Source organism: Pecten maximus, chromosome 6 (genome assembly GCF_902652985.1).
Source record: "Pecten maximus chromosome 6, xPecMax1.1, whole genome shotgun sequence".
Classification (NCBI taxonomy): domain Eukaryota; kingdom Metazoa; phylum Mollusca; class Bivalvia; order Pectinida; family Pectinidae; genus Pecten; species Pecten maximus.
This window is the reverse complement of record NC_047020.1, coordinates 32,442,758-32,465,871: the sequence shown is the minus strand read 5'-3', so window position 1 is coordinate 32,465,871 and position 23,114 is coordinate 32,442,758. Positions and strand designations below refer to the sequence as shown.

Genomic DNA, 23,114 nt, shown 5'->3' with positions numbered 1-23,114 from the left:
ATCACTCACACTATACAAATGTCTCATGTACAGTACTCATAATAATGACAAGTTCCTCTGAAACATGGGTAATTCCGTCTTGGGTTAAAAGATAATTATGGAGATATGTATAATATGCTTCAATAATGTAACAAAAATAACAAAAAACATTTAGTATATTAGTATAAAATGTGATAGATACTCCCTATGCACTCAAATTCACTAAAATGTTACAATCCATTCTCTTTAAACCCATTGATCATATTGGGTGTTATAATTGTTCATGTTTATCAATGTCACTACATTGACAAAAATATTTTAGCTATTTTATTTTTTTTTAGTTTTGAGTTTTGAATTAATGGAAAACAATGTTTCTAATTCAAACTGTGTTGGTTTATTAAGAACATGGAAGAAGGCCCCCAAACATGACGGTATAGCCAGTGTAAGTCTGGACAGTGTCATTAAGATACAGAAGGTCCAGTACCTCCGCTGGCAGGTCCATGGAGATTGGGTACAGCAGGTGAGTTGTCTCCCTTGTGAGAGTTGTCTCCCTTGTGAGAGTTGTCTCCCTTGTGAGAGTTGTCTCCCTTGTATTAGTTGTCTCCCTTGTGTGAGTTCTCTTACTTGTGTGAGTTGTCTCCCTTGTGGGTACAGCAGGTGAGTTGTCTCCCTTGTGAGAGTTTTCGCCCTTGTGGGTACAGCAGGTGAGTTGTCTCCCTTGTATGCGTTGTCTCCCTTGTGGGTACAGCAGGTGAGTTGTCTCCCTTGTGTGAGTTCTCTCCCTTGTGAGAGTTGTCTCCCTTGCATGATTTGTCTCCCTTGTATGCATTGTCTCCCTTGTGGGAGTTGTCTCTCTTGCATGAGTTGTCTCCCTTGTGAGAGTTGTCTCCCTTGTGGGTACAGCAGGTGAGTTGTCTTCCTTGTGTGAGTTGTCTCCCTTGTGGAAATCAGGAACTCTGGGTTTAGGAGGGAATTGGGTAGTCATATGTTTAAAGATGCCTTTTATTCTGTAAGAATCAAGTTTGTGATATAGCCATCAACCAATGAGTGGTTTCATGTATATCATAATAAAGTCTCATCTTTGAAACAATTAAAAGTTATGATATATATTCAAATGGCTCTGACCATTTCTCTTCTTTAATCTCGGACTAGCTATAAAATTGACTTTTTTCACTTTTATGTTTGCATCCTAATGACTGATAACTGACATTATCCATGGTTGCAATTTACATATTTCTCAAAAATGTCTCTTACTTATAAAAATTATCATTGTGGAATTAAAAAAGGCTTATGCTCTACTGATGCTGTACGTTAACTTTACTTAACTGAATAACCCTTGTTACATATTCCAGCTTAAATACTATCACAACATCGGCCAGATTATCTCCTGTTCCAATAACGCCAACACAGCACTTGTCATTGGTAAGTTCACCATCGGATAATAAGCTGCCTGAATCATTTATCTGAAAAATATCAACTTAAATTTCCTCATCTTATTTTGCTCCTTTCCTAAAAGACATTATTTTCTGGGTTCCCTTCTCCATTTGTTTTGGGGAAAAAAATCTGTTACTTAATATGGAAAGCTGTTTAAAATAATAATGAAAATTTTGTCAGAGAAATTATATGCAGTACAATCTGACAGTAAAATTAAAGATTTTTTACAGAATAAGATTTTGACAATAACCTCCCCCATATTTGTCACTACAGGGTGTACAACAGGCTCCACACATGTAGAAGCTCAACTCAAGGAGACAAAGGACTCGGATGAACGAGCAAGGCGGACAAATGTGGCCAAACCGAGGCTGGAGGCCGACCAATCAGTATTCTACGTCTATAAAGGAGTCAAATGTTTTGATTTCTGTAAAAACAAAAACGTTATTGTAACAGGAGGTAGGTATGATAATACAATGAAACAAAGTCAGTATGAAATGTTGAGAAAATTTAAATATGAAAGCATAGTATAACAAAAGAATGATTTTTAAAATGTAGGGCAAAAAAATTTTATTTAAAAACTAAAAGGAGAGAAAATAGAAATCATTGTTTTATGTGGCCTTTGAATTATTTGCTATGATACATTTCTTCTCAAGACACGAAAATATTTTGGAAATGTCTTTGACAATTATTCCTATATTGTAATTATAATACTTGTACCTAAATATTATGACTATAATTGTGGTAATACTTACATAACATCAATTGTTACCTTGTATTTTTTTTTTCCAGGTATGGATAGAATTGTAAGATTATGGAACCCGTATGTGCCAGGGTACGTGTTGTTATAATGTACAGGCCTTTTTGGTGGCCTTTTGATCTTTTTTTTTTTTTATATTTATACCTGATAATCACATGACTTTGAGTGACTACAGTGTAGTGAATACTATTCCTATTTATATAATGTTTACTGCAAAAATATGTATTTTGGCACTCTCATAGTTTTTATAGCAAATTATTGAATTTTAACAGATTGGGGCTATTAAGAATTCATCTAGCCACAATATATATTTCCGATAGAAAACAATGTAATAAATAATGGAAAATGAAAAAGCAACTGTGGTTAAAATAATATCACATGTATTTTATCTAACAATTGTGACCCTTTTTTACAGTAAACCAACCGCACTGCTGAGAGGACACAACGCCCCAATATTTTACCTGTTTATTGCGGAGGAAGAAAGTCGGATATTCAGTATATCTACAGACAAGTGTGTCAAGGTCAGTATATCTACAGACAAGTGTGTCAAGGTCAGTATATCTACTGACAAGTGTGTCAAGGTCAGTATATCTACTGACAAGTGTGTCAAGGTCAGTTTATCTACAGACAGGTGTGTCAAGGTCAGTATATCTACTGACAAATGTGTCAAGGTCAGTTTATCTACTGACAAGTGTGTCAAGGTCAGTATATCTACAGACAAGTGTGTCAAGGTCAGTATATCTACAGACAAGTGTGTCAAGGTGAATAAATCTACACAGAAGTGTGTCGATATCATATTTAGTATTTAAAATGTAACTTTTCAACTATCTTTTTGAAAAACATGAAACCTTGATCTTTTTCTTTCTTTGTGTAAGATAGAGGTTACTTTGTGTGTTGTAGGTATGGGATATCCAGGACCATAATTGTTTACTGACAATCAGACCCAAAGCTCACAAAATTCACGGTGACCTTCAAGCCTGTCATTACTCAAACATCGCCAAATCTCTCGCCGTGGCAACTGACCAGAAGCTTGCGGCTCTGAACCTCAGGCAAAAGTAAATACCATGTTTCTCTCGTTTATCTTACAGTTACACATGGTCATCATGTTGAAGTTAGTTACATTTCTGAAAACTTTATATGTCACATGTAGAGGTTTAAGGATTTTAATTAATTTTGGATTTTGGATGCTCGTTTAACTCTAGATTTTGCAGAAATATTTTAATACTATTATGTAAATCCATGAATAATTATTTTTCTTAAATTTCAAAATATATGTAAAGTGAAAAGCAACTTAATTGTGCATACATTCATTGCATGTCCTGTGTTGTCAACAATGCTTTGTTAATTGTTTAATTACTTATCAAATGTGAGATGTTAATGCATGAGTTTGATTAAAATAACCCCATATATTATGGTTACCCAGGCTTCTAAAACAAAAATGAATATGTGATTTTTTGAAATCTATTTGGTCAATGTATTTTCTTTTCATTTCATTATTTTTTTACTTTTATTTAATCATTTAAATTTTGAATTTTATCTTTTGCTGGCAAGAATTATTTTTGCTTCTCACATATGAAATATCATTTATATGAATGTTGTCATGGCATTGTTTTCTTAGTTATTTTTTTTAGTGTTTTGATTGTATAACCCCCCACCCTGAAAATGCTTGGTTAAATTGAGGATTTTTTATTAAAGATATACATATTCCAAAAATGTTCTGGCTTAATAAGTTAAAAAATAGAATTTATTTCACATGTTGATTCAATAGTCTGCTTGGCAAAATTATATGGAATATTTTCAAAGATTTCAAAATATATCGAAGAATTTCTAAACTCAGATTAAATTAACTGTGGGGCCTTATGATGAAATATATTGTAGAATTTCAAAACTCAAATCAAATGAGCTATGAGGGCTTATGATGTAATATATCGTAGAATTTCTAAACCCATGTTAAATGAGCTATGAGGGCTTATGATGTAATATATCGTAGAATTTCTAAAATCGTGTTAAATTAGCTGTGGGGGCTTATGATGTAATATATTGTAGAATTTCTTAACTCATGTTAAATTAGCTGTGGGGGCTTATGATGAATTGGATTAGTTGAGATTTTTGTCCTAGATTATCTTAATCAGCTGGATTTTAGGTTTTGTTTTGATATCCAAATTGTAAAATTTTTATATTTTGCAATAAGCCCAGGGGACCATTAACATTTAACACATAATGATCAGGGGGTGGGCTTATTACAGGACAATGAAGCTATATATTTGTTAAAATTATTTTGAACAGCAATAAAAATAAGTGGGCTTATTCCAAGGCATAGGCTCATAGCCGCATAAATATTGCAAAATGGTGACCGTTTATTACAACTGACACCTGTGTTTGTTTTAAGACTGGATCAGAATATAAACAGCAGGTAAGAGGTCAGATCGGAAAAGCTGACGTTTCATACAAGCCTTCTCGCATATCTGACAGCGTGAATAAAGCTGAATCCCAGATGGACACTTTTCCTGGAATCAATTAACATTTCCACCCTGTTCTCCCACTTTATCTTGTGTGATTTCAACTGCACTTTTCAATTTTCATGCATTTATATTAATAACTTTATTCAATTGTTTTTTAATTTTACCTTTTCCACATTTTTTTATTTACATTTTATACTTTTGTTTCAGTTTGATTTTTATTTCACGTTTATTTGACATTTCCTGGATCCTCATTTGTTTTGTCACAAATTTCTGAGTGCATTTTTTCTTCTCAAAGTCTCACTGTTTTAATATTTTATATGCTGAATTAGTCTCGGATATTAAATGAAAGAGCTTAGTGGGTGTGTCTTTTCAAAAACTGTCCTTCTATTTTGGGTTTGATGTTGTTTGATCTTCCGATGATATCTTGAATCCTAAAGTGATGTTGTTGTGTAGCTGTAAAACCAGAACTACTGTTTATTTTCAGCAATATGAATTAAGAAGGATAGCATGCTTCTTATTATCAATCAAAACAAAATCAATGTAAACTTACCTGTAACTTGAATTAATCACTTTCAACAAATAGTTTTGAAATTGAATATGACATCCTATTCTCTCTTTTTTAATAAAAAAATGTAGAACAGCTTCATTAAATTTAATGAGCTTTTACATTTTTAGCCCACCATCATCAGATGGTGGGCTATTCAAATCGCCCTGCGTCCGTGGTCCGTGGTCCGTGGTCCGTCCGTCCGTCCGTCCCTCCGTCCGTCCGTCCCTCCGTCCGTCCGTCCCTCCGTAAACAATTCTTGTTATTGCTAATCCTCAGAAAGTACTGAAGGGATCTTTCTCAAATTTCATATGTAGGTTCCCCTTGGTGCCTAGTTATGCATATTGCATTTTGAGACCAATCGGAAAACAACATGGCCGACAGGCAGCCATCTTGGATTTTGACAATTGAAGTTTGTTATCGCTATTTCTGAGAAAGTACTGAAGGGATCTTTCTCAAATTTCATATGTAGGCTCCCCTTGGTGCCTAGTTATGCATATTGCATTTTGAGACCAATCGGAAAACAACATGGCCGACAGGTAGCCATCTTTGATTTTGATAATTGAAGTTTGTTATCGCTATTTCTGAGAAAGTACTGAAGGGATCTTTCTCAAATTTCATATGTAGGCTCCCCTTGGTGCCTAGTTATGCATATTGCATTTTGAGACCAATCGGAAAACAACATGGCCGACAGGCAGCCATCTTGGATTTTGATAATTGAAGTTTGTTATCGCTATTTCTGAGAAAGTGCTGAAGGGATCTTTCTCAAATTTCATATGTAGGTTCCCCTTGGTGCCTAGCTATGCATATTGCATTTTGAGACCAATTGGAAAACAACATGGCCGACAGGCAGCCATCTTGGATTTTGACAATTGAAGTTTGTTATCGCTATTTCTGAGAAAGTACTGAAGGGATCTTTCTCAAATTTCATATGTAGATTCCCCTTGGTGCCTAGTTATGCATATTGCATTTTGAGACCAATCGGAAAACAACATGGCCGACAGGCAGCCATCTTGGATTTTGACAATTGAAGTTTGTTATTGCTATTTCTGAGAAAGTACTGAAGGGATCTTTCTCAAATTTCATATGTATGTTTCCCTTGGTGCCTAGTTATGCATATTGCATTTTGAGACCTATCGGAAAACAACATGGCCGACAGGTAGCCATCTTGGATTTTGACAATTGAAGTTTGTTATCGCTATTTCTGAGAAGGTACTGAAGGAATCTTTCTCAAATTTCATATTTAGATTCCCCTTGGTGCCTAGTTATGCATATTGCATTTTGAGACCAATCAGAAAACAACATGGCCGACAGGCAGCCATCTTGGATTTTGACAATTGAAGTTTGTTATCGCTATTTCTGAGAAGGTACTGAAGGGATCTTTCTCAAATTTCATATGTAGGATTCCCTTGGTGCCTAGTTATGCATATTGCATTTTGAGACCTATCGGAAAACAACATGGCCGACAGGCAGCAATCTTGGATTTTGACAATTGAAGTTTGTTATCGCTATTTCTGAGAAAGTACTGAAGGAATCTTTCTCAAATTTCATATGTAGGTTCCCCTTGGTGCGTAGTTATGCACATTACATTTTGAGACCTATCAGAAAACAACATGGCCGACAGGCAGCCATCTTGGATTTTGACAATCAAAGTTTGTTATCGCTATTTCTCAGAAAGTGCTGAATGGATCTTTCTCAAATTTCATATGTAGGTTCCCCTCGGTGCCTAGTTATGCACATTACATTTTGAGACCAATAGGAAAACAACATGGCCGACAGGCAGCCATCTTTGATTTTGACAATTGAAGTTTGTTATCACTATTTGTCAGAAATTGCTGAAAGGATCTTTCTGAAATTTCATTTGTAGGTTGCCCTCTGTGCCTAGTTATGCATATTGGATTTTGAGACAAGTCAGAAAACAACCTGGCTGACAGACAGCCATCTTGTATTTTAACAATTGAAGTTTGTTATCGCTATTTTACAGAAGGTACTGAAGGGATCTTTCTCAAATTTCATATGTACGTTCCCCTTGGTCCCTGGTGTTGCATTTTGGGACCAATCCGAAAACAACATGGCTGACAGACAGCCATTATCGCTTAATCTTAAATTTTATATATAGGTTCCCCTTGTTTGAAAAGTACTAGAGGGCTGTTTCTGAATTTACACAGATTAGTAAGACTTAGAGGAAGGGAAAAGTAGAGAAAAGATCGATCTGACATGGAACCTATAAAGATCATTCAATGGTGGGCGCCAAGATCCCTCTGGGATCTCTTGTTTTTTTATTATTTGACAATTGATAAACTTTGAACACATTTGCTTTTAATTCACAACAAAATGAGCATGTCTTCTACCATTATTTTTTATTATGTTTTGCTAATATACCGTTATTAACCTGTTTTAATTACCCCCAGTATACATGTAATATCCATATTAATACAGAACCATATCTACGACACTGGACATATATATATATAAACCTGTTCCACTGTTCCAATTGCATGATAACATGGACTCCTCACCTGTAACAATTTAATTTTGAAGAAAAGTAAAAAAAAAAATACATAATATGGATTATGGATGTTATCTTTAAGCTATTTTCCAAAAGAATTTATAAATTTAATTTCAATGATATTCTAACAGCACCATTTAGTCCCCATCAGTTACTTGAGGGGATATATTAGGTTGCACTTGCTTCATTTGTAGAGTTATGGCCCTTTGTTTACCATGATCACTATGTCAGAGGCATTTATCTGAAATTATAAGGCTGTCATTTCAAACAATACATTTTGTTTGCATTTCTGTCCATTTGTTTTACAGTAATTTATGGTGTTAGGAGTTGAACCCCCTATTACAGTTTCTTATAAAACAAATTCACAAAATTGATACTGACAAACTTCATACTATAAAGATGAAAGTAATAACAATGGAAATGATTGTGATGACGATGACATTGACGCTGACAATGATAATGAAATGGATAACGATGAAAATGATGATGATGATGATGATGATGATGAATGATTATGATGATTATAATGATTATGATGATTATGATGATTATGATGTTTGTTGTACAGACCGGTGCTTCATGCTGACATCACAATCACACATAAGGAGCCAGTAACCTGCTGTAAATACAACCCCAGTTTTAACCAAGTCATCACCTGTTCAGAGGGCTCTGTAAGTTCATCACATTCAAAATTCACACAATGTAAACTACATTTGTTTAAGATACATGAATTATGTATCTTAATCACACAAAAAATTGATGCCATGTTTTTATATGATAATGTCCCCATTTCAACAACATTACTTAAAATTTTCCATTTGAAAGCAAAACATGATTTTAAGAAAAGTAACTTTCCTCTGTAATATTTTAATATGGAAAAAAATTAAATTAGGAACATCGATGAAACTGGAGCAAGCTTTGGTGAAATTGTGAAAAAATCATAAGCCGTTTCAAACTGTGTATTTTCCTATAAGATGTCAGCTGTTGAAGTAGAATTCTACTAAGTTTATAGTTTTCTCTGTGGACTTTGTTGAGAAGTTAAGTTAAACCATGTCTACCATCCCTTGTTCCAGGTGATAAAACTATGGGATTTTGAGACGGGTGCAGGAATATTTGAATTCGGAGATGCTCATGGCGAGGCAGCGATAACCTGTATGACCTTTGACTCCACGGGGAGAAGGTAAGAAACTCCTCGACTAATTCACAATCTTTATACCTTAAATTTGTTCATTTTATCCTTTTATAGGGTAACAAGGGGATCTACATGATCCGTATTCAACCAAATAAGCACACTGCTGCCTTTTTTCCGGAAAAAAGGAAAGGTGTGCTAATTATAACATATGAAATGCTTATTACTTCTCTGATCTGCTTATGAGTCACAATAGCTCTGTCAAGGCTATGTACAATGTAACCTCTAGTGAAGATCTCAGGTGCTTGGTTCGATGCTGCGTACCTATGTCTGTTTCTGTTTTTCTGAAAGCTAAGAAACAGACTGGCTTGAGTGCTGTCGTGGTTGTCTTCTTGGGCAAGAACTTTACCATAATTGCTCTGGATGTCATGCGACAGGCCTCCCGTATGTTGTTACGTGAGGTGAGAGAGATTGCAGTTTTATTAATTGATATATTTGATTGACATTGTAGATTACTGACAGGTGGCAGAGATGGAACCATTAAAATCTGGAATTACAACAATGGCCATTGTTTACGGATGCTTAAGAAAGGTAGAATTTAAAAATTAAATTACTTTGAGCTGCTTTTAATGCTTAAGACTTTAAAGCAAGATTTGATCTAAATAATGCTGTCGTAGTAGAGAACAAATGCTGGAATATCTAGGTCATGTGTTTAATTTTGCAGAGTCACATTAGACTTTAAATTAGTCTTTAAATTTCACCTAATTAGTGAAAATTTAAGAAATTTAACTGTCATTGTTGAAAGTTTTGCTTAGTGTTATTAAAGTTCTATAAAGCAGTAATAAATCGAAAACAGAGATCCATTGCATTGTTTGTTTAGAATCAGTGTTTTTATCGTAAATTAAATGTTGATATTGTCAAATGTCTTGATCATGTTTTATTTGCCATGATCAAACATCTACTAGTAAAATAAGTTTTCTATATCTCCCTTCATACATCACCATATTTTTATCATTATGATTAAGTGTTGATAACACCAAACTTGAACAAATGTGGGCAGTGTAAAAATATTAATAAATTACTATACCATGACTTATCCAAGTTAGTAACATGAACAAATTACTGGAAAAGTTTTTTAAGGAGGAAATATATGCTGAGAATTATTAATCAATTAATTGATCTGATAAATAATTTGATATGAAAAAGAAGTTAAAATTAATCTGATCTAATTCAATTTAACAACTTGAGAAAAGAAGGTTAAATTTATGCCTAAAAAAAAAAATAGTTAGAAGAAATTTTAATTGTTCTGATAAACATATGTAATTACAAATGTACTTTCAATTAATAAAGAAATATACACTGTTTATATACATTGTGATTGTGTTTCTCTTTCCAGAGGCAGAAACTGACGAAGTTTGTGATTTAACCTATGTGGAAATGAACAGAAACAGGTACGAGTGTTTGTTTATGTAAACTGTGTTTTATAAAACACTGTACACTTCAGATAAAACCTTAGCTATAAGTGAAATGAGGTTCATCGGACTATTTGGGATTTTCATTAGTGTAATAAAACTCAAACTCACACACTCTGTAGTCTGGTGGCTGATTATAGCCATCTTGTATAGGCGTGGTGAAACCCCAAAGGGCCAGAGCCTGATAGAGGGGATAGAGGTCATTTATTTAAATCGCTACTGGGGTCTCTCCCCACCCCTACCTACTTAGTTTCTATGATATATCTTAGATCTCCACCCTATAACCATATATGGCATTGTTGGGCATAAAGCGATAAACAAAATCAGGTTGGAGACATAGGCCCTGGGGTCTTCCCCACCCATAGGGACTTAGTTTCATGGTTATATTTTTGAAACTGTGGAGAGCCCCACCCAATAACCGTATATAGCATTGTTGGGCATCAAGAGATGAACACAGTTCTAATGTAAAAATAGGCCCTGGGGTCTTTCCCCACCCCTAGGGCTTAGTTTCTTTAAACACATTCATATTGGAAATACAATCCCTCGGGTCTTTTCACACCCTTAGAGAGTCTGGATTTCATTTCTGGGTTATTTCTTTAAAGCAGTTGAGATCCCCACACTATAACCTTATATAGCATTGTTAGAGATCAGCAAATAAAGCTATTAATGAAATGAACATGAACATTATTCACTAATGTAGCAGAGATATGTCTGAATGAGTGTGTGTGCATGTCTAGTTATGGTGTCTACTGGGATGAGAATGGATGTGTAATCAACGGCTACTATTTGATGTGTAGCCATCGTGTTTCTAGTGTTGAAGTTTGTGTATCATGTCTGTGACAGAACTAGTGTTATGGTATTTGTTGTTGACATATCGTACTGCTCTGCATTGTGTTATTTCTGTCGACATAATTTCATATACTTAGATCTGTTCGTTTGTAGATATGTGATATCCGTAGGCTGGGACCGAACAATCAACATTTATTCTGATGATGCCAACGCAGACAGCAACATCCACCTCGTACAGCACCCTAACCTGTACTGGGCGGACGATAAGGTAGGACAATGTTTATCAAACTGGGATTTGATGTTATATTTCAGATGTTTTCAAATATTATCACATTTTATTTAATGTAGCTTAGCATTAAGCCTATGTATGCTAACACATGCACTTGTAGTCCCCTGGGCTTATTACAGGATAAAAACAGTAACACATGATTTTTTTTTCTTTCTCTTTATTTACTTCTATTGCAAATCAAAATGGTGCTTATGAGATGTAAAAATTATTTTCGTAAAACTGCATGTCTTTAATTGTAAAAAATACTTTCGTAAAACTGTACGTCTGTAATTGTAAAAAATACTTTCGTAAAACTGTACGTCTGTAATTGCAAAAACTGTTTTCAGAAAAATGCATGTCCGTAAATTGTAAAAGATATTTTCGTAAAACTGCATGTCCCATAAATTGTAAAAAATATTTTTGTAAAACTGCCTGTATGTTATTGTAAAAAAATACTTTTGAAAAACTGCATGTCCGTAAATTGTAAGAAATACTTTCATAAAACTGCATGTCTGAAATTGTAAAAAATATTTTCGTAAACTTGCATTTCCGTAAATTGACTTAATGTTTCAAACAATACTTCTACAGAAAAATGGCCATAAAGAAGATATTCTGGCGATTGCCCAGAGTCCTCCAAACTTGATTGCAACAGGAAGTTATGACGGAGAAGTTATCGTATGGAACATGGTGTCCGGTCATATCTTCTGCCATCTGCACGCTCCTGTACCACAAAACTATGAGGACGAATCATGTAAGTTCATCATGTATTTCTCCTGAAGTCGACACCTGTATCACAAATCAAAATGTCTGCTGTTTAAAAAGAAGCATTTTATACAGAAATTCTTAATGATTCTAAGGTTTCCTAATTCCTTTGACACTCCAGTACAATATACTGTATATCTGTTCATTTTCAGTGGATGGCGACCTCAGTGTAAACAAGCTTGTATTTCTCAAGTCTCGAGAGTCTCGTAAGACGTCCGCCTCCCTCATCGCTAGCGGACCACGAGGGCATATCCATTTTTGGAATGTGTTCCAGGGCGGCAGCATGATGGCACAGTTCAAAGGGGTGAGACCTCCTCCCTTAGATAAGATTGTTTTGTTATTTTGTTCATTTAGAAATCTTTTATTTTCATTCCAAAAACATCAATACATATATAAAACATATATGCATGGGTAAGAAAAAATATTATTTGCATATACATGTAATATAAATGGAGATACAAATATGTACAATGAGAATATTTCCAATATGATTCTCTTTGAGCCTCAAAAATTCAAGATTGTTCTTTTTTGTTTTGTATTGTTTGCCAAGGATAAGATTTTTCTGTGTTCGTACGCCCAATTATTAAAAAAAAAGGTTCTGTAATTTAAGAATATTTTTTGTTTACCCAGTCTAAGAACAGCGGTGGGATGATAACGACTATGGCTACTGATGATGCCAACGTCATGCTTTTCTGTGGAGACAGCCTCGGCTTTATACTCATCTATGATGTGGATGGTTATTGTCTTAACGGCAAGGCAAAGTCACCTCCTGATCGTAAGTGACAAAGGTTTACCAGCTGTACATTGAGTGGAATCTGTTTCATAGTTCTAACAGATATTACACCTAAATGCCTTACACTTTTAATATTAGATATTCCATCTTGAAGTTGTTTTTTATCAGAGCCTATATTTAAATGTGCTATATTCTGTCACACAAGCCAAATTCTTGTGATGGGTGACTGACCAGTCTGTGTGTGACAGAATTTATCATAACCCTTTATTTTAATAATCAGTCATCCACTGCATGTTAGGGTTAGGGTTAGGGTTAGGGTTCCTGAAATTGCTCAGTTTCTGTTTTGGAAATACTAGATAAAAGTCTGATGGAGTAAGATCAGGTGAATAAGGCGGGTGCTCAATTTTAAGCCACAATCGTGAATGGCAGCCACGACAATGACAGACTCTTTCACCCTAACCCTTACCGATTTTATCCATATTGCAAAAGCTGCTTGTCTTGTTTAATTTAGAGTGTTACTTCGTCGATATAAACTAACCAAATGATACCTGTCCTTGGATACACGGCCATAGTCGGAGAATAATAGCACTTAAAAGGACATCCTTGAGTACCTCCTTCAATACGAGGCTCACAACAAATCAATTAACCCTTGTATGTCAAGATTCATCATTTACAAATGTTATATTCACCTTGGAAATTTGACAATTATATTATTATACTAGGTTTGTCTTGCTAATTTTTGCCACTCTACAACTTACAAAGTTTTTTTCACTGAGACTGTATCTTTGTTACCACAGACTTTGTTGGATTATATATTTACTGACTTGTTGCGTTTTTCAGTAATCCACTCGTGGCGAGGCCATGTTGATAGTGTTCTGTGTCTAGAAATGGTGGAAAAGAATAAGGTCATATTGACAGCCTCCATGGACTGTACAGTCAGAATGTGGACGTTCAACGGAGACTACATCGGTATGTGACACTTTGTGGTTCTGAGTTTAATGACTGAAATAACCCACATGTATTGTCAACATTACAAGATATTAAAATATTACAACATATTCAAAATTAAATTGAAATATTCGGTCAATCTAGACTTCCATATGAACAATATTTTTCATGATATATTTCCTTGCTGATTGATCAGGTAATTGATCAGATTATTGATCAGATTATTACTTAGGTAATTTGAAGAAATCAAAGTGATTTGCTGTCCCTGTCTTCTCTATCTTGGCTGTCATCTTTATTGTTGGAGTTGTCTCCCCTAGGAACTTGTACCCATATGAACTTTGCATTTGAGAAAATCTTATTACCCTTTAATATAATTACCCTTTAATGTAATTACCATTTAATATAATCACCCCTAAAAGTAATTGCCTCTTAATGTAATTACCATTTAACGTAATTACCATTTAATGTAATTACCCCCTGAATCTAATTACCCTTTGATGAACTTACCTTTTAATGTACCTGGAACATTAATAAACCAAAGAACAAGAACAATGTAACACAAATTAAGTTTAAATATGACATGATAGTGTCATAGTTTGTATAAAAAATGAAGTGTCGGTCAGTAAATGTTCAAAACTCATACTGCCTACCATAGAAGGCCATGATAGATCAGTTGGTTAGAGCTTTATGACAATGTTGTCATCTCAGGAGAATGTGTCAGTTTATGATCATCATAATCTGGGATTACAGACGGTTCTCTACTGTCGTGGTTTTGTCTTTGGGCAAGACACAATACCCTGATTGCTCAATGACGGCACATCATTGCATGGTTACTCATTCAGTGAGGTAGCCACCTTCTACTACAGGGACATCAGAGAATGTTTTTAGCATTGATACTGAACTTATTATTCTGAATTTTTTTTTCCTTATTCATATGTCTGTTTTAAACTTTGACAAAACCAGCTATTTTAGTATTTCCAAAAACAAACACTTTAATCTCTGTTTTGAGACCTTGCCTAAAAATTATCCTGGTTGTTTCTGAGGCAGTAAACCAAACCTGCCTCTCTCTTTGATGAGTTGTATGAATAGAGCATGCTGATTCTATGTTGATTACATTTGACCAGGTACATATGGTCAGCCGGAGCCCTGGGACCTGTATGACCCGTCGTCTTTCCAACATCCCATGGTCCCCTATGATGTCCTCATTGACCCTATGAGTCTACCAGTACATCCCATTTTCGATAAGTTTGCCGAGACACCAGACCTAATGAAGGACGACAAAACGGAGGAGGTCAGGAATCATATATAAATATATTTTTAGTTTTCTTTTGTTTCTGATTTTTTATTCCCTCATCATAAAAATGATTGGGAACATATATATATACCAGGTAATTTTCGATTTGCTTCTAATGAATAGCTGTTTGGGTATCAACAATAAAGACAAAAGTATTTATCTTTAACATTTAAATGATGCTGTGATATTGATCTGGAATGTATCGATTTAAAACACATGGAGTGGTTCGAGGCATCAAGTCTTTCCGTTCATCCATCTGTCACAAATTTGATAAAGAACTTGAAAGCTCTTTCAGTGTCAGACATTGATGTTGTGCTGTCAAATAGGAAAAATGATGTTTTTTGCTAAAAAAAAATACCATTTTTTGAAGTAGATTTTTCGTCTTAATTTTTAGGTTGATGGTTTTGGTTAAAATATTTAAGAGTTTATCTTTTATTCATTGATAGTAATAGGATGCTGATATTTTGAATGAAAAAATATCTAATTTGAGGTCAAACATCAATGCTGTGCATTCAAATTGGAAAATTAGATGAAAAAATTACTCCATTATTTCATATGTTTTGAATTTTTGCAAAGTTTTGTATTTTGAAATACAACTTTCATGCAAACCAGTGGTATAAAATTATGCATTTAAATGTACCTCTATATTCATGGAAGTGGGAGCAGGAACATGTATATTTTACAAACGTAGTCTGGTTGTGTTCTGATGATCTGTACTTTTCCATCAGGTCCCGATGAGAACTCCCACACCACAAGTGGCACAGGGCAAGACTCAATTCTTTGTGGATGATGACACGATCGCCCGGCAATTAAAAGATCTGTCCGGTACTCTAAAGGATGAACGCCTCAATGAAGAGGAGATTCAGAAGTTCAGGGGAAAATGGTTAGTTAATTAAAGATGTGGAAATAAGCTTCGTCTTAAATATCTCTCTCAAAATAATAGTAAACTTCATCTCTAATTCAATGAAATTTAATTGATATTGTATATATATATATGTTTATCGTTTTTATTTTAATGGAAAAGGAATGACTCAATATCAGGTTATACCATTATTTATGACTCAATATCAGGTTATACCATTATTTATGACTCAATATCAGGTTATACCATTATTTACGACTCAATATCAGGTTATACCATTATTTACGACTCAATATCAGGTTATACCATTATTTACGACTCAATATCAGGTTATACCATTATTTATGACTCAATATCAGGTGATACCATTATTTATGACTCATTATCAGGTTATACCATTATTTATGACTCAATATCAGGTGATACCATTATTTATGACTCATTATCAGGTTATACCATTATTTATGACTCATTATCAGGTTATACCATTATTTATGACTCAATATCAGGTTATACCATTATTTATGACTCAATATCAGGTTATACCATTATTTATGACTCAATATCAGATTATACCATTATCTATGACTCAATATCAGGTTATGCCATTTTTTATCACAACTTGAGCATGTTATAATGTTACCAATATCAAACCTGATGAAACAAGGCGAGTTTCCACACTGGTGAGATCCCCCGATGTCCGTTCCTGGTTTAATGGCCGGGTTTTCATTACTTATGTGGATATAAAAAAGACATAAGATTCTGAGGGGGAAGTATTGATCACTCTCTGAAACAAACTAACGGAAGTTATTTATGTTGCAGGCTTCGCCATGAGAAGACGAAGATCAAGCCAACAGATCGCGGCGGACCTAGTGAATATCATATGCTGAAGTGGTCTCCCTTGAAGGACACACCAATGCCCCCTCCACCAAAACATCGGTTCAATAAGGACAATCCTCTAGATTTTACCATATCATAGCATATGTGACATCAACATAGTTTAAGTTAAATTACCCCAGCATGTGTAAGCATGGTAGTCTATCTGACCACACCCTAGCATGAACGAGTCTGGCAGTCTTTAATATCTGTGATATCTCATTCAGGATCCTCCAACCATGTGTGCCAGCTGCAGGGTTGATCAGATATGTCTTAGACAAGATTTAGATTGTGAAGATTAGAAAAAAAATGTGAATGCAGCATTTTCCTTTTTTTATTATTTGGTTGTAAAAGCAAGCTTTTATACTACAAAGATTTCAAAGAGTTCAGCTGACCCAGAATCAAGCACTTAGCCCCATTTCTTTTTTTTTAAGAGTGAATTGCTGTTGAACACTAGTATAGTTTCCACAGACATATATTGTTTGTGTGTAGAGATTTATTGATTGGTAATAAATTTACATACCTCAGAAAAAAACTTTTTGTGATTTTAAGTTTGCTTAGAACACAGTAATGTGATATCATTTAAAGTATACAAATAACGGGAATAAAATTTCATTAGATTTTTACAATGTGTATGTCTGTCAAATTGTTTTTTAATTGAACATGGAGCAGAGACTACCAAATTCAAATTTTAATCATGTCAATTTAAATCTGTCTATATTATACAGCTGTAGTTCAATTTTAAAAAGTAGTAGGATAAATTAATTTACATGTCCTGAATGAGTTTTAAAATTAATTATGATTATGTTATCTTTGAGTCATTTTTAAACATTTCTAGAGCCAACATCTAATTGAGTTAGACGTGTACTAGAAGTACTTAAGAAATAAGATTCGTTAATTAAGGATGGTATGCATCATATATTTTGCCGAAAGGTAAATTATTGAAGCAGATTTTCTTACACGTGTATTCACATTGGTTTGCAATTTATTTATATTTTTATAGCAATGTATTTTTTCCAAGACAAATTTAAATATACATGTACTTTTGCCAAACCAAATTGATATTTATTATTATAGGGTTTTCAGGGTTTTTGGTAAATTGATTTAAAAATTTTACTCACAGATAATTTTCTAATCTAAAATTAATTCTACAAAGTGTTGATTTCTTTTATCCAATTTGGCACAACACTATATTTAAAATAAATAAAAATAAGTCAAATGGATCTGATACATAGCAATGTTTGTATTGACATTATGGGTGACGAAATACATGGTGACATCAGTATTGATTTTTACATCTGATATCAAAATAAACAAAATAATTCTAGTATTCTATATATTGTTTTGTATTTTATATTTATATCTTCAAGTTTGTAACCTTTGTCATGTGTTTTATTATAATTATTTGTATATAATATTTGAAGAGTGCCAAGATTTTTGCAATACTAGAGATTAGAGTGTATTAGATGATGCATATATGTATATAATAATATTATATAAACCTATAAATTGTAAATAGGGTAGTTTTTTTTTTTATTTTTTTTTATTTTTGTAGTATGTATTTATTTAGTACTACATAAATTTATTTATCAGTTCAAAGTTATCAATAAAATGCCTTGTTGAAATCCAATTTAAAATATTCCTTTGTTGAAATACTACTTTGAAAGTAAATGTATTAGTTGAATTGTACACATAAGGGTCAAACAAATTAATAAATATAGTGATATTTTACCATGATTATATCTGACTGTTTAATGTTTGTATGAAGGATAGAGTATTTTAATTTTTTTTTTTTTTTTCAGAATATATTTTTACTGATAGAGTTGTGGTTATTTTTAGACATACTTCTTTGTACATTTTATTTTCCCCCCTTATTTATTTCATAATTGTCATATTCACAAGAGTTTAATAACATTCACTGCCTAGATTTTTCTGAGTTCTGTATGGTATTTTCAAGCCTGATGCTGATAAAGTCTACTCAAAGGCAGAAATACCTGAATACTTTGTTGGAACTAAAGTCTGCTAACAAGTTGACAGAAGAAAATATTTTGGTCATTTGAAATACTCTGCATGTCGTTGGTTAAATTTTGTGGGGTTTTTTGTAAGGGAGAAAATATTGAGAAGATATCCTGTGGCATTAGATTTATCCAAAATGCAAAATACTGATTAAACTATCAATATAACTTGGAGAACTTAATTAGAGAAATATGTTTTTCTTTCTTGCTTGTTTAATAGGTTTATAGTGATAACAGTATTAAATGTAAGGGAGCTAACTCTTATATAAAATATATGGGGACATTCATTTTTGTAAGATAGCATACATCCTTAAGTCCGTCCAAAACATAAAGATTCATTGTATATATGCTCATCATTCTCGGTTGATGAAGACTTTTCAAACTTCTTTCTTGATGTGAAAGAGAAAGTTAAAAACACGTCGATGAATATTTAGATATTTTGTTAGATGTCAGCTGTGAAAAAATTCCATTTAGACATGCTGAGTTATATGAATGTTCTCTCTGCACATTAATAGCACTTTTTTTTTCGTACATTTTTTTTTTATGCAATTGCTTTTCTAGAACATATTTATAAGGCTGACATATATGACAGGATATCGGTTCTTTTTTTCATTATGTGTGACTGAATAGATATTCACAAGATAATACATTTTATGATTTTTTTCCCCTGTTAAATCATTGTGAAATTAAATATCTTTGAAAATATTTTCTGTGCAGAAGAAGTCAAAGACTGATAAAAATATAATAAATTTGTTATGGAATGTAGCACTGGTTTGACACAATATACGTATATATAGTAATGGTATTTCACGTTAGGCTGCTTGTATAAATATCAAAATAAAGCAAACAAATATCTGTGATAAAGTTTCTGTGGAAGAAATATTTGATTATATTTATACTTTATATGTTATTTAAATGTGATGCAGCAGTTCTTTGTAGGAAAAATTGTTATGAAGCAATATTTCTGTCATTGAATGATAGAATTGTTCTATGAGACGTAACCTTGGTTACAACTATGAGACGTAACCTAGGTTACAACTATGAGACATACATGTGACCTTGGTTACAACTATGAGACGTAACCTAGGTTACTACTATGAGACGTAACCTTGGTTACAACTATGAGACGTAACCTAGGTTACAACTATGAGATGTACATGTGACCTTGGTTACAACTATGTTTTTCAACTATGAGAAGTAACCTAGGCTACAACTATGAGAAGTAACCTAGGCTACAACTATGAGATGTTACCTAGGTTACTACTATGAGACATAGCCTAGCTATAGGTTACAACTATGAGAAGTAACCTAGGCTACAACTATGAGATGTTACCTAGGTTACTACTATGAGACATAGCCTAGCTATAGGTTACAACTATGAGAAGTAACCTAGGCTACAACTATGAGACGTTACCTAGGTTACTACTATGAGATGTAACCTAGGTTACTACTATGAGATGTAACCTAGGCTACAACTATGAGATGTTACCTAGGTTACTACTATGAGACATAGCCTAGCTATAGGTTACAACTATGAGACGTTACCTAGGTTACAACTATGAGACGTAACCTAGGTTACAACTATGAGACGTTAACTAGGTTACAACTATGAGACGTAACCTAGGTTACTAACTTTAAAGTATCGATGACCAAGTCCCTAGGTATGATTTTTGGGACATTGCAGTTTCACTGCACCATGTGATAATTCTGAATTGTCAAAATTAAATGTGTACATTCAGTTATAAAGATTGATGTGTTTTGTTATTTTTAGCTCTGAAGTTGATATTGTGTTGAGGTGGGTTAATGCGACCTGTTAAATTGGCAGTGTCTGATTAAGAATAGTTGAAATTGATATTGAAAAAACTAAAAATGGTACATAAACCCGATACCTATATGACGGATGTGTCTAGAGATGCTTTACATACTGTATATACTGCAGAGGCTGGACATGACCCATGTTTTATGCCTTACTGACCTGCTGCTGGACTTTCTTGGTTTCTAATGCTGTGGTTAGGGAGAAGTTAAAGTCAGTTTTGAAGTAAACACAAATGTGGTCAACAAATAATATGTTGTAGAAGCTTATCAAGGTCATTGGTAAAAGGTCAAATCATTTATTTTATCTTTAATCAGTCTTTTCTTAAAAGATTTTGTAATGGTATGAACGTCATCTGACCAAGCTGAAGAAGGTCATTTGGTAAAGGTCAAGGACAATTTTTTTTATCTTTCCACTTCTAAATGTTATGATATGAAGCAGACTTGGTCTTAGCTGAACTGGACATCATCTAAATGACCTTGACACAAATTCAAGGTCACAGGTGTCGTATGTTCTAAAATCTAAAAATGATTTCTTCTCAAGAAAACCAGAGACCTCGCAACACTCTAGGTCAGAAGATTACAAAAGACACATAGCATCTTTTCATGAACTTGGCAACATTAGACCAAAGGTCAAAATCCAATTTTGTATATTTTTAACTGGTAATAAATTTTCAAATCTAACGAGAAGTCAGCTGACCAAACATTAAAGTCATCCTGTGAAAGGTCAAGGTCAGAATATATTTAACTTATCTTTTAGATACGTGTATTGTGTAATGATAAAATGATGTTTAGTTGGTTGGAACTAAACAGGAGGCCATTTAAAATAGATCATGGTGATCAGGTCAAATAAAGGTATTTAGCCATCTTCGATTCCTTAGTCTAAAATCAGAGATGGTCGAGTGGATTCTGCTTGATAATGATTGGGGATATCAATCCGGTATACAGTGTTTTATTCATTGAATGTTACACTAACTTTAATTAAAATGCTGATGTTTCTTAGAATGAATAAATTGCAGAATTGTACAAAAATACACAAAAGATGTAGAGTAGAGCCAGAATGAAGTAAACTACACCACACAGCTAGAACGAATATTTATACCCTGCCTATACACTGCTCTCCGTCAGGGGCCGAGTGGTTAAGGTGTCCCGACACTTTAACACTAGCCCTCCACCACTGGGTTGCGAGTTCCAAACCTACGTGGGGCAGTTGCCAGATACTGACCGTAGGTCGGTGGTTTTTCTCCGGGTACTCCGGCTTTCCTCCACCTCCAAAACCTGGCACGTCCTTAATTGACCCTGGCTGTTAATAGGACGTTAAACAAAAACAAACAAAAAACCGTCAGAAATTGTCCGTCCGTTGTCCAGAGTTACGTTATCGCAACTACACACAGTTGTTCTACTTCAGTTATGCTTATGCATACGAGCGAGGTGACTGAGGCAACTCATAAAGGTAAAAAGAAGTGTTTAGATATGGAAGGGAAAATGAAATTACCCCATAGTTTGATCAATCCTATAATATTCAATATTGAATGTTATGAGAATGCCGACCACGCGACCTTCTGAACCGTGGCGCTATAACATGTGAAATGGTTGGTTATATCAACCATAAATCATTCATGGATAAAGCCTACACTATCTTCGTAGGAATATAACTTTTTATAAAATCTTAATTTCCAGGTAATGAAATATTTTAAGTATTACCTGGCATTCGAGATTTTGTGGTATTTTCAGTGTTACGTACCATATGGTTTGGCTATTTCTATCATCTGGAATTCCTCGGTGTTTTTCCTTCTATTATTTTAAGTTATGTATCACAGTTTACGACTTTTCTTTAAATCTGACCATCCACATTGGTGTAAATTAAATGTAACGTTTCGTAATCATTAAATGTTTTGTTTTGAGATGCTTCAGTTTACAGTAATATAGTGAATGACTTTTTTCTTCAACTTATCTTTCTCGAGATTGTGTATTCCTATAGATGGTGTATTCCTATAGATTGTGTATTCCTATAGATTGTGTATTCCTATAGATTGTGTATTCCTATAGATTGTGTATTCCTAAGGTCCTACCTTTTTATATAAAGTTGCCGATGCATGGTTTAACCCATTTCCTATTCGTGTTAAAGATTACGTCAAACATTTATTTAAAAATTTTAAATGTAACGGTGTTCAGACAAATTACGTTCGAATACATTACTCGATCCTGACTGTATGCATGGCCAGACTGTGATGATGTATCGTAATTTCAAAGAAACACAGGGACGTTTCTGTATAGTTCGTGACAAAGAACTAGTTTTAAACAACACTCTTCTTACACGTGTACCAGAAGAGAAAATGATAACCTACGGATATTATTTATACAATGTATGTAAAATGTGTAAACAGATTCTAAGATAAGTATCGTTTCCGGACTTTAATCCCCGAGTTTTGCCTATAACCTATAACCTACATGCTACGTACGTTTTAT

The 23,114-nt window shown here is 33.8% G+C and overlaps 1 protein-coding gene across 1 annotated transcript in view; it reads left to right on the top strand.

The window, feature by feature from the left end:
- LOC117329556 (WD repeat-containing protein on Y chromosome-like) overlaps positions 1 to 20,581 on the top strand; it is a 48,132-nt gene extending 27,551 nt beyond the window's left edge. Inside the window, exons 10-28 of the mRNA XM_033887554.1 lie at positions 382 to 499; positions 1,332 to 1,401; positions 1,687 to 1,869; positions 2,203 to 2,245; positions 2,586 to 2,691; positions 3,071 to 3,225; positions 4,560 to 4,583; positions 8,254 to 8,356; positions 8,759 to 8,865; positions 9,326 to 9,405; positions 10,211 to 10,265; positions 11,229 to 11,343; positions 11,932 to 12,094; positions 12,258 to 12,409; positions 12,736 to 12,880; positions 13,679 to 13,807; positions 14,911 to 15,077; positions 15,809 to 15,963; positions 16,765 to 20,581. Of these exons, the coding sequence (XP_033743445.1) occupies positions 382 to 499; positions 1,332 to 1,401; positions 1,687 to 1,869; positions 2,203 to 2,245; positions 2,586 to 2,691; positions 3,071 to 3,225; positions 4,560 to 4,583; positions 8,254 to 8,356; positions 8,759 to 8,865; positions 9,326 to 9,405; positions 10,211 to 10,265; positions 11,229 to 11,343; positions 11,932 to 12,094; positions 12,258 to 12,409; positions 12,736 to 12,880; positions 13,679 to 13,807; positions 14,911 to 15,077; positions 15,809 to 15,963; positions 16,765 to 16,921 (2,227 nt within the window). The 3' untranslated portion in view covers positions 16,922 to 20,581. The remainder of the gene's footprint in view (positions 1 to 381; positions 500 to 1,331; positions 1,402 to 1,686; positions 1,870 to 2,202; positions 2,246 to 2,585; positions 2,692 to 3,070; positions 3,226 to 4,559; positions 4,584 to 8,253; positions 8,357 to 8,758; positions 8,866 to 9,325; positions 9,406 to 10,210; positions 10,266 to 11,228; positions 11,344 to 11,931; positions 12,095 to 12,257; positions 12,410 to 12,735; positions 12,881 to 13,678; positions 13,808 to 14,910; positions 15,078 to 15,808; positions 15,964 to 16,764) is intronic.
- The last annotated feature ends 2,533 nt before the right edge of the window (positions 20,582 to 23,114 follow it).